This window comes from Ylistrum balloti, unplaced genomic scaffold, assembly GCF_031769215.1.
Source record: "Ylistrum balloti isolate Yb309-2 unplaced genomic scaffold, AGI_CSIRO_Ybal_v1 Utg370198, whole genome shotgun sequence".
NCBI classification, from domain to species: Eukaryota; Metazoa; Mollusca; class Bivalvia; order Pectinida; family Pectinidae; genus Ylistrum; species Ylistrum balloti.
In genome coordinates this window covers 95,893-108,430 of record NW_026782174.1, presented here as the reverse complement: position 1 = coordinate 108,430, position 12,538 = coordinate 95,893, and the positions used below count along the sequence as shown (strand labels likewise).

Sequence of the window (12,538 nt, the reverse complement as noted above, 5' to 3'; positions counted from 1 at the left end):
AATGGTATTGATGATTGACAGACATGTACTAACTATGCATTCTGTGATGTTGAAATTGTTTTGTTATTGTAGTATATCTAGAAATCAGTCAGCCTTATTTATTATAGCATGATTGACAGTACTAAACGATGTGTGAAGAAGAGAGCCAAGCATTGCTCTCACGATGAGCGGAAGAAAATTTATGCCAAGCTGGATTATGTTGTAATGATGACAACATCACAGTGTGAGAAGGTAGCCATGCATTGTATCACAGCTTTTAAATCAGCTTCACTGCAAATACTCCAGCATAATCAACCAACCAAATCAACAGATAGCAGCAGTATGGGCAGCCAATCAAATAGTGCAAGTCAAAGTAACCAATCAAATGTCAGTAATGAAAGCCAATCAGATGCTGGTGAGGAAAGCCAATCAAATTCCAGCAGTGATGGTGGTACAAGTACAGAAACCTCAGCTGGTAGCTCTGGAATGGACTCAGAATCTGGCTCACAAGCTGACTCAGGGTCTGCTTCAAGAAGTAACTCAGGTTCCAGTTCCAAGTGGGATGTTTCTGCAGGCAGTCAACAGGAGACAGCAGAAGAGGACGAGATACTCTGTGATGATCAGCTTGGCAGTGATTTTGTGTTGGATGAAGCCTGGTCAATAGATTTAGACATGTGTTATATAGGAGGTACTTCATCAGGTGAAAGTGGTAGCAAGTCTGAGTATAGCTGTGAGGAACCAGACAAAAGTTCTGCTCGAAGTTCTTCAAGTCATGAATCTTTAAGTGCACAAGCTTCAGAAAGTACATCCACAAGTGGGGAATCCCAATCTGCCAGTGGACAATCTTCAAGAAGTGCATCCACAAATGGGGAATCCCAATCTGCCAGTGGACAATCTTCAGGAAGTGCATCCACAAGTGGGGAATCCCAATCTGCCAGTGGACAATCTTCAGGAAGTGCATCCACAAGTGGGGAATCTTCAGGAAATGCATCCACAAGTGGGGAATCCCAATCTGCCAGTGGACAATCTTCAGGAAGTGCATCCACAAGTGGGGAATCCCAATCTGCCAGTGGACAATCTTCAGGAAGTGCATCCACAAGTGGGGAATCCCAATCTGCCAGTGGACAATCTTCAGGAAGTGCGTCTACAAGTGAGGAATCTTCAGGAAGTGCATCCACAAGTTGGGAATCCCAATCTACAAGTGGACAATCTTCAGGAAGTGGTGAAACCAAGGTCTGTATGAGTCGCTTAGCTTGGATGTGTAAAAAGGCCAGTATGAGCTGGGAGTGCGCCCAGAAAGCCATGCTTATCCTTCCAGAAGACAGGCAGAGAGTGCTCAGACAAGCTTTGACTGGAGTATATGCATCTATCCAGTACAAATGTGCAGGTAAGTGTGAAGTAATATGCATGTTTAAGTATACATGTTGGCGTAAATCAGGCTAAAACAGACAATGATCATTTAACTTGTATTGTCACCTCATATTTCACCAACCCTTGTTCAAGAAATATACACTTTGCTTTACAGTTACATGCTTTCCGGAATATGTTGAAGTTAATCAATTTTCAGATTTTTTACATTTATTTACATGTAAAAGTATATTGTGATTAACTTGTTAGATTTATTTGTAATAGAAAAGGTTTTTATTTTCTTTTTCAGCATCAAAACTACAGTGTTTTAGTTGTAACAAAGAAGATTCCAATGATGCATGCAACACTAGATCTGTAGAAACATGTGCTGCCAATAAACAGGTACCAATGTCAGGTGTCGAGATTTCTTTAAGGATATAATCCTAGGTACTGATGTCAGATTTCTTTTAGAAGATCATCCTAGGCACGAGTGTCAGGTGTTGAAATTTCTTTTAGGACATAATCCTAGGTATTGATTTCAAGTGTCAAGATTTCATTTAGAATATCTCAGGTGAAGGGATTTATAGGTACAGATGTCAGGTGTAGGGATTTATAGGTACAGATGTCAGGTATAGGGATTTGTAGGTACAGATGTCAGGTGTAGGGATTAATAGGTACAGATGTCAGGTGAAGGGATTTATAGGTACAGATGTCAGATGTAGGGATTTATAGGTACAGATGTCAGATGTAGGGATTTATAGGTTCAGATGTAGGGATTTATAGGTACAGATGTCAGATGTAGGGATTTATAGGTACAGATGTCAGGTGTAGGGATATATAGGTACAGATGTCAGGTATAGGGATTTATAGGTACAGATGTGCAGGGATTTATAGGTACAGATGTCAGGTGTAGGGATTTATAGGTACAGATGTCAGGTGAGGGGATTTCTTGAGGAGATAGTTCGAGAAACTTCTGTGATATGTGGGGATGTGTATGGAAATATTATATATATATTTTAAGCTTATTCTTATATGCATTTGTTTGTTCCATTTCTGTAAGAAATGCTGCTTCACCAGAATTCATTAATTTTATTCCTTTATAAGCAATATCAAGGTACAGTTAGTAGGAAAAATGCTGGTGATCTGTTTTTCATTGGAATATGTTGATAAATTTCAATTAAAGAGAATTTCAATTAATTAAAGGTGTAGAATCCATTTGCAATGCTAATTACAATCTGTTTGGTGGCATGCTTAACTGCATGGCCATAATATAAGGAAACTTTCCCAAAGATTTATAACCTACTGTAACCTTTCATCTGTTAAAATGAAATGCTGTTTCATTTTCATCATTATTTGTTATATCAGGCTTGTGAAACAGTCGTCGACTTTGGTGCCAAAGTCATCACTAAGGGATGTGTCAACCCCAGCTCTTGTCGGACACAGTGTACTGGAAACAGCAAGAAGTGTTCCTATTGTTGTCATGACAATCTGTGTAATCAACCATGGGACAGTGTCATCACCGGTAAGCTAGGGCTGACTGACTTTTGTAGACCAGAGTAATATTTCTGAGGAGCAAAACATATGTCTCTGAAAATAACATTTTGTTCCTCTCTGGGACTTGACATCTGAATGGCTACAGATGTTTTAGGGGCACAAATTTTTACACATAAATGTAATTCGTAGGTATTGTGACATGCACTGTAACAGCTTAGGAACCATGTCAACCTATTATTGTCCCAACTCCCGACCTCCATTCTGATTGACTTCCTCATATTTTTTTGAAAATTTTGTTTCTGTTATTAAGAGAAGTATGTTTTGCTGCACCTCATGACCTCTATTTAAAAGGTCAAAGACAAGTATTTCTGATAGGCTGAATGATATCTACGAGGAACTGTTGACCAGTTATAGTGGGTAGCTAGATCAGGGTTTGTGCATAATATAGGGCAAAACAAAGAGATATGAAATACTGTGGTCTTTTGTTGAGGGCAGATTTCTTCAATTATTCCCCGTTTGGCCCCTAAATTTACACCTTGATAAGCACATAAAATTTTCTGCTTAAAAATTGAGAAACATCCAAGAAATGCAGGATTGGCTTTTTGATGTAACAGCCTATATAATTTAGTCAATTCAGATCTTCTTACAAGTGATCATCTTGGTATAAAATGAATCTGTCATACCTTGAGGAGACTTAGGCAAGATAAGTTATATTGAAATGGGAAATGTTATGATAGGACATGGTTAGATAGGATAGACCAAGTTTTGGAAGAGTGAGAATCACCACGCGGATGGAATGGTTGGTTGTTATAGGCTATGTGTTATGAAGGAATAATGTTTTAATGCTAACAGGTTGTATGTCGAGAAGGAATGGAGAGAAATTTATTCTATCAAACATACTAAGACAATCTGTTTTATCCTGAGATTTGAGTAGAAGTAATGTTTGTGATCAGGTGAGAGATGAGGTTGGATCTTGGTCTTGTATGGTGTATGTGTGGCTGGTTCTAAAGAAGTTACTTGAATATCTGACAACTCTATTGACCTTAGATAACTGTGGTGGGTCCAAATAAAACTTTTAAACCCTACCTCAGGTCAGAATGCAGATGCCATTACAGTGTACTCTGTTTGGTTTGGTCACTAGGGAATGGCATCTATGCCACTGACTAGATAAGGCACCATTAGGTGAAGGAGTTGTCTTCTAAAACTGCTCAATTTGTCCTGCATGCTGACAGATGGCTCCACCCCATGAGGGGGATGCAGGTAACCCCCACATGTTATTGGAACACTGACGTTCGTCCGTAAGAAAATGCTTAGAGATAGACATAGTCAAAAAGATTGGAAACTAACTAACCAACCAATATCTTGAGAACCTCAACGAGACATTTTTATGGATTGGGACTAGATGAATTCAGGATATTTTCAAACTTTAAAGTTGTTTTATGTATTTATGAAAAAGTGAATATTCTTGAAACACATTTTTAATTCATGTATACAAGATATTAAAATAGGTACCACCAGATTGAAGTTATATCTCATATTGTTGTATGGTAGCATGAGACATCTGATGGTCAAAAGTACAGAAAGGGATCAGAAGGTATGATATAATTTTATCTCTCCAGAATCTCGAAAATGTGTTGGTGTATCCGCTGTGAAGTGTGCTTTCTCCTTAGTGAAAGCTGTGGCACATACAGAAGAACTGTCATGCAGGTAAATAAATTTTATTTGAGAAGATACCAAATAAAGCATCACAATATTTTTTCTGCTTTATCCTTCGTGCATATCAGAAATTATTTTTGATAACTAATTTTTTCTGAAAGGAATTTTAACCCCATTGAAGTGAAAATGTGCATCTTTTAAGTCAACACTTTGCCATTCTGTCCTTTTATTTATTCACCATTTCCAGTATCTGTCTTTCTTTTGCTTATGGTCATTCAGTTTATATGCTCTCTTGATATTTTCTCCATATTTTCTCTACAGTGAGGTTGAAACCAGTCTGGAGTGTATGAAGAAGAACACGATAAAATGTATTTCTAGTCAGTACATGTCAATCAAAGAACAAGTGCCTCACCTTGAGTCCAGTGCCCTGCTGACCAAATGTCGCATGCGTCAGCTTCACTGTCACTGTGGCCTGTGTGGAAGTCTGGCTCTTGGCATCTCCATACAAAACAACTTCCACACAGATGAAACTGTCTGTTTGTAAGCTAACATAAGTACCATTTACCCTCAGATCTATTGAAAATTATAAAAAGCCCTTCTTACTGATAGAGAGGAGGGAAACATTTGTGAATGCAAATTCAAGTGGTAATTGATTTTTTTCTTCTGAAGAATGGTGGTAGAAAAAATTGCATCTAGTTGCCAATTTGTGGTTGTGTTTATTCATTTTGTCCAGGATATATCATCTATAACATCTTTCTTTCTTGTAAAGCTTCACAGCTGTATATGATTGGGACATACTACAGAAAATTTAAATACATGGTATTAACATTAATTAAGGCTAAGGTAACTTTTATTATTTACATCTATTTTATAGTTGTTCAACAAAGGAGAATTTCATGAATTAATGAATTTTCAATTTTTCCAGACACCTGATGGATACTATACAGGGTACATCCTTGGCCACTATGGAACAGTCCTGCTCTTTCACGGACTTCCAAGCCTCTTTCCTGTCTCTAAATCTAGCTTGGTCTGTCATTGGAGACACCTGTCATTTAATCCCAAAAATGAATGACACCTCAACTAGAGATAATGTAACAAGTGCTGAATCTGGACCTTCCAGTGTGGAATCTCCTACTTCAGGGGAAATTACAGCTAATGCCAGTTCTGAAGCTGGAACTTCCAGTGAAGAATCTTCCAGCTCAAGGGAAATAATCTGTGATCCTAAAGCAGCTATTGAGTGTTTTGATAATGACATGGCACGAAAAGAAGTCATAATGGCATTGATGTATGGATTTGATCGAGTCTGTAGGTATGTACATTATGAAATATCACAACCTCAGTTGATTGATATGTCTATACACTTTCTTTACATTATTACAGTATACCGCACTGTCAATTTATCTGTGATCAGTCCCCAAACAGCTGAACGCCATCATGCAGGAGGCCTCTCATTCAACATACTGACACATTTAGCTATATTATAATAAAGTAATATTCTGGTAAACCTAATATAAATTGACAGACAAACCAATAAAACTACTTACATAAACAACAAAGCTGGGTAAACAAACAAGACAAACATACAAACAGGACAGACAAATGGACAGTGACCAGACAAGAGATAATAAACAGAGAGCCAAGACATAAGACAAACAATGTAACAAAGTACAATGCTGTAAGAAACATGATACTTATCAATTTTATTGGTTGTTCTTTACAGAAGGGACATAAATATTTCTGTTATTATTATTAAGTAAGCAGCTTTTGAAAAAAAAAAAGAAAAAAAAAGAAAGACTCTAATAAAGCTGACTATTCTCTCCAAAGGGTTTCAAATTTCTCAGCTTCTTGTTGATTTTCTGATATGCACTTTTGTACTTTATATGTTTCCCTAATTTCATTAATAAGTGCTAATATAAATAGGCTGTTTTTAAGACATTTTGTTTTATATATATAATATTTAATGCTTAAACTTATCACATTATCGACTGTAGCCTTTGCTTTATCATTGCTTAAAAATCCAAAGATGAAAGATTTCTTATCTAATACAAAGTTAGTATGAAAAATCTGAGACAATCTCTCAAGTTATGTAGCAATCTTCTCACTTCTTGACAATCCCACAAGATGTGTTCAATTGTTTCTCTGTCTGTTTTACATAATGAACAGAATTATCAGTTAATCTTATTTTAGATAACATTGAATTGGTAATCAAAATGTGGTGATTAATTTTATATTGAAGCCATTGAAATTTAGTATTTTTAGTAACTTTGTAAGGAAGGATATAAATTTGTTTCCATGTGTCATCATTGATATTGTATTTAATCCATTTCATTTTATAATATTGCGTCGTTTCTTGTTGTTGTCGATGAAAATTTGTAGTTTTTAATGTTTTCAGGCACTGAAAATCCAAAGCGTTGTAGGGTGTTGATGTTGTTTTATTAATGTAGTGTAGGGTGTATACTGTTGAGTAGACAACCCCAAGTATCGACTGAGAATCACCAAGCTCAAAGTCGAATTTATATATCGGCCCTATATCATTCAATATCTGAACATATAAAGACAATTGACCAGAAGAATTACTTAACGGTATTAAACTCTACATGACTGGTATTAAACTCTACGTGACCGGTATTAAACTCTACTCTACCTGACCGACATGTATTTCTATCATGTATTTCATATAGACACAGGTGTTGACGTTTGAGATATAAGGGTATATTGACCACAGGGTTTATGTAACAATATGATGCAATATTTAAAGGTCCATGCAATACTCAAAGGTCAGCTCAACTCTATAATAGCTCATTTAAAGGTCAGTCCAAGATTAATTCTTATAATGGTTCAAATTTACCAGTTGGTATGACATTATTTTTACATAATACATTATATATGTCTCTAGCTCCCTTCTTGCTTTTTAGAATAACTTCTAAACTTAATGGAATATATGGGTATTTTATTGATACATGTTTATTATTTTGTTGATGTTTGTGTAGTGCTTTTGTTATTAATGATGCTATGCCATGATATTTTAGAAAGTTGCACCTAATGTCATATTTATGCTTGAATTCTTCATAGGAAAGACACTTACCATTATCACCAATTATATCATTAATAATCCTCACCCCTTTTTGATACCAATCGTTTGTAGAAAATAGTTTTACATGCTATTTCTATGTCATTATTGAACCATAATGGTGACTTCAAAAAATATTCATAGTTGTTAATAATGCTAGACTGAATTACTTTCAATCATGATTTTAGTACGTCTTTCCGTAATAAATTGTTAGTTCTCTTCATATTGTCATCAATGAAACCACTTCCACAATTATCAAGTATATTACCATTTAATTTAGCATAAAGAATATTTCTCCACTTGCCTTTTCCGAGATGTAATCTACGAATCCTCATATTTATGTGAGTTTATAAAGGAAATAATATTTATCATTGTTAACCCTCCATCTAAATATTCCTTTATAATGATGTCTCATTTAACCTTATCAACTTTACTATTCCATAGGAAATGGTATAATTCTGTATTAAGAGTCTTGATGAAGGTTTCATCAGGATTTGGAAGTGAGATAAAAAGATAATTTAGTTATGAGATGACCAAAGTCTTAATTACTGTTAGTCTTCCAATAGGAGTAAGTAGTCTTCTACTCCACATTTTAAGTACACTTTTAATTTTCACAAAATCTATTCCTAAAACTGAGAATTTGGTATTTCCCCATTGTAGTTTTCATTCAGGAAAGAAAGTTTCATTACTATATTTTTTGTTTCCTATCCATATAACTTGAGTTTTTGATAAGTTTATTCTTAATCCTGATAGCTTTGCAAAAAAAACCTAACTCATTCATTGTTTCTTTTACTGATATTTCTGTACCATCAAAAATTACTGTGGTATCATTTGCATACTGAAGATAATAAAATTGGTTCTCTATCTATTGATATCCCTTTTATTTTTCTATTATTTCTAAGTCTGTGCCAAAATTTCAATGCATAATATGAGTAAATAAGCAGAGATAGGGTCACCTTGTCGACAGCCTTGTTTCAAGTTGAAAAAAGGAGATAAATTACCGCCTTGATTAATTGCAGATTTAGAATTGTTGCATAAAGTCATTATCCATTTTCTTCTGCTAGGTCCGAAATAAAAAAAAAAGTAGAACTTCATCAATAAATTTCCATGAAACAGAATCAAAGGCTTTCTCGAAATCTACAATAAGTAACAGGGCTTGACAAATAATGATTAAATTCAAAAATTTGATTTGACCGCCCTAAGGACATGCAGGTGGAGCCCCAAAAGGGGAAATTAGAAAATATATTGCTTCAAAAGTCTACTTCTTAATGCCTGGGTAGATTTTAACCAAATTCACAGTGAAATATTATTACAGGTGCTCTTCCTTAAGACTGTATACTAAAAGGATAAAGAAACGCAGGGTGAACTTTAAACCAGAAATTAAGTATGATATCGGGCTTCATTTAAAACGAAATTTTGTATACTTACAGATAAATTAAAACTTAAAAATTTCCAAAGTCTGTATTTTGCATCTGACAATTGGTATAGAGGTACTAATGATTAAATTGAATGGACCCATAGGATTTTGAAATTGAAATTGAACTGAGTCATCAATATCTTGTGTGTCCGCCGTTTGCTATGGTCACGGCCCTTATTCTTCTGGTCATAGAGTTCATGAGAACGTTAATCCGTCTTATGGGGATGTTGTCCCACTCTTCAATCAGAGCTCTGGTCAACTGCTCTCAAGTAGCAGGGGATGGCTGGCGCTTTCGAACATGTCTATCCAACTGGTCCCAAAGATGCTCGATTGGGGACAAATCAGGGCTATATGGCGGCCAATCCAGTGGTTGAATGTTGTTGATGGCCAGAAAGACTAGGCAAATCCTTGCTATGTGGGGCCTAGCATTATTCTGCTGGAGGGTTAGATTATGCTGCTGTAAGAAAGGGATAACATGGGGTCGGAGGATCTCATCTCTATACTTAGCTGCTGTTAAATTGCCATCAATAACAACCAATTGTGATTTTAACCCGTGTGAGATTCCTCCCCACACCATTACTGAACCGCCCCCAAACCTATCCCTCTCTACAACACAAGCGTCAGTAAAACGTTCACGACGACGTCGGTAGACACGTTGACGGCAGATCGATAAAGACAGAATCGAGACTTGTCCGTGAAGAAAACTTGTCTCCACTGCCTCAGTGGAAACTGTCGTGGAGCATGTGCAGCGACCCAGGCCATACGACGCTGACGTCGAGCAGGAGTAAGGTGTGGACCTACGTAGGGGCGACGTGCTCTTACACCAACTTCTCGTAATCGATTCCTTATAGTTTTTGAACTTAAAGGACGCCCATGATTTCCACGAACATTAAGTGCACTCTCAACGGCAGTAAGGCGCCGATTACGCACATGAGAGACGACGATATAGCGATCCTGACGTCGTGACGTTACGCGCGGACGTCCTGACCTAGGTTGATCGGCCAATCGCCCAGTTTCCCGAAGACGTCTTACAAGACGTTCTATGGTGGAAACATTAACACTAAAGTGCCTAGCAACCTGATTTTGCAGCTGTCCTTGCATCAGCATCTGGATGGCCTGACCCCTCTGAACTTCTGTGAGTCGTGCCATTCTGAAAACGCATCAAATTCTCAATTAATTTTAGGGAAGCAGTTGGTCTGTATAAAGACTAACGAAGAGTGACTTGACCAACGCTGCATGAGACCAGAACAACACGGTGCACGAGATTCTTGTTTTTTCCTTCCTCCATTTACCAGAGCTGCGCACTGTACCATGACAAAATTTTCGATACATGACAAGGTGTAATATGACCTAATCACTCAATCCACAAAGTTTCACTTTATTTGGAGAACGCGTTTTCAAAATATCGGAATAAATATTACCCTTCGTTTCTTTATCTTTTCAGTATATTTTTAATGTGTAAAAGAAATCAAATAGTTTAAATTTGAGTTTCCTTCCTGTAGGTTAAAAGACATGTGGATGAATTGTGTTAAGGAAAATGTGGAGACCTGCTCTGCAGACAAATATACTGATATCTGGGATCAAGTGATGTATAAAACTTCCTGGGTCAGAGGTCATTGTCAACGCATCACCATGGATACCCCTGACAAATGTGATATTGATCAAGCAATGCAGTGCCTGACAACTTTAGGGAAAATGTCTTCAGCAACTGTTATGTGCGCGTAAGTACACAAAACTGTTTACATATACCAGTAGATAAAGGGGTAAATTCTCATTGCCTTCAATCTTTTCATATTCTATTCTTATAACTATGCTTATTTGAGTCGTTATATATCACTATTTCCACTTCTGTGAAATTTAGGTATAAAGTTTATTCTGACACTGTTAGATAATATCACTTTTCTAGTGTTGATATGATGAATTATCTTTCTTTGTCTTTGACAATAATTTCAGTCTCTTCACTTTGTTATAAGGATGTTTCCCTTTCCCATGTCTTCTTTCCTAATAATGGTTTCCTTGCTTACCCATAGAAGGTAAATCTTCTTGGTACTATGACCTTTCCCAATCACAGTTTCCTTGCTTACCCATAGAAGGTCAATCTTCTTGGTACCCTGGCCTTTCCCAATCCTTGTTTTCCTTGCTTACCCATAGAAGGTCAATCTTCTTGGTACTATGACCTTTCCCAATCACAGTTTCCTTGCTTACCCATAGAAGGTCAATCTTCTTGGTACCCTGGCCTTTCCCAATCCATGTTTCCTTGCTTACCCATAGAAGGTCAATCTTCTTGGTACCCTGGCCTTTCCCAATCCTTGTTTTCCTTGCTAACCCATAGAATGTCAATCTTCTTGGTACCCTGGCCTTTCCCAATCACAGTTTCCTTGCTAACCCAAAGATGGTCAATCTTCTTGGTACCCTGGCCTTTCCCAATCACAGTTTCCTTGCTTACCCATAGAAGGTCAATCTTCATGGTACCCTGGCCTTTCCCAATCCTTGTTTTCCTTGCTTACCCATAGAAGGTCAATCTTATTGGTACCCTGGCCTTTCCCAATCACAGTTTCCTTACTAACCTGTAGAATGTCAATCTGTCTTGGTACCGTTGCCTGAATTTCCCAATCATTTTTCTTCATCCTTTACCCCAGTGTAAGATCATCCTTTCTTCAGCCTGCCAATTCTTACTCACCTATTTACTATTTTGTTTTTAATAGGAACAAGAACTTAACATTTGATTGTGTTGCGAAACACACTGCCTCCTGTTTGTCAGTACAAAGAGCACCTCTTGACTTTGTGATGGGGGAACTAAAGTTTTCCATGGAGAGCGTATGTGATATCAGTATGGACGTTGATGACAATGACATATACCACGACCTTGCTGACTGTGTGGTTGGATTTGGTCACAGGGTGCATCGGTCAATGAAAGTGATTGGTTCTAATTCTACCACGTTGATCTGTGAGGCAGCTATCCTCCTTCAGTCTTGTCTGTACGATGAAAAACTGCCTCCCCTTGCAAAGATCTACACAAAGCACATGGCTGAAATTGCAACCTCTTTTATAAAACACATTTGCTCTTCAGGTTTGTTTCCATCATGATACTTGTTATGGTTCTCATCACTGAGATAAAATCTTCTTTAATTTTTAATGTATTTACATTGCTGATGGGACAATCATCCAAAAAAATGGAAAATTAATTGATTATGGAAATAAGATTAGACCATGCTGTATTAATAAATAGAACTAATTGTTCAAGTTCAGGATTGACTCGGAGATTTCAGAAATGCAATGATCAATTGTAATTCTTCCTGTCAAGTTTTCCATTTGTTGGTAAGAAATAACTTGAAAAGACATTGAAAGACATTTATTAGTCATATTCAATAAGTTGAAAATGTAAATATATATTGTTACCAAACTTATTTTAATGGTAATCTTACTTAACTGCTTTTTGTGTTGTCAGTTTTACACTCAAATATTATTGTGCTAATTGCAGTTTCTTTATACTGATATATAGTAATTATTTTGGATGTGCAAATTTAAAGTTGTGCTTATTTTACTAAAAAGTGAAAATGTGATTATTTTTTCTC

The 12,538-nt window shown here is 36.6% G+C and overlaps 1 protein-coding gene across 1 annotated transcript in view; it reads left to right on the top strand.

The window, feature by feature from the left end:
* The window catches only part of LOC132551440 (uncharacterized), a 47,037-nt gene that overhangs the window by 19,674 nt on the left and 14,825 nt on the right, over nucleotides 1–12,538 (top strand). The window contains exons 14-21 of the mRNA XM_060215578.1: nucleotides 108–1,366; nucleotides 1,637–1,728; nucleotides 2,692–2,848; nucleotides 4,440–4,527; nucleotides 4,798–5,016; nucleotides 5,402–5,785; nucleotides 10,466–10,684; nucleotides 11,669–12,033. Coding sequence (XP_060071561.1) covers nucleotides 108–1,366; nucleotides 1,637–1,728; nucleotides 2,692–2,848; nucleotides 4,440–4,527; nucleotides 4,798–5,016; nucleotides 5,402–5,785; nucleotides 10,466–10,684; nucleotides 11,669–12,033 — 2,783 coding nt within the window. The remainder of the gene's footprint in view (nucleotides 1–107; nucleotides 1,367–1,636; nucleotides 1,729–2,691; nucleotides 2,849–4,439; nucleotides 4,528–4,797; nucleotides 5,017–5,401; nucleotides 5,786–10,465; nucleotides 10,685–11,668; nucleotides 12,034–12,538) is intronic.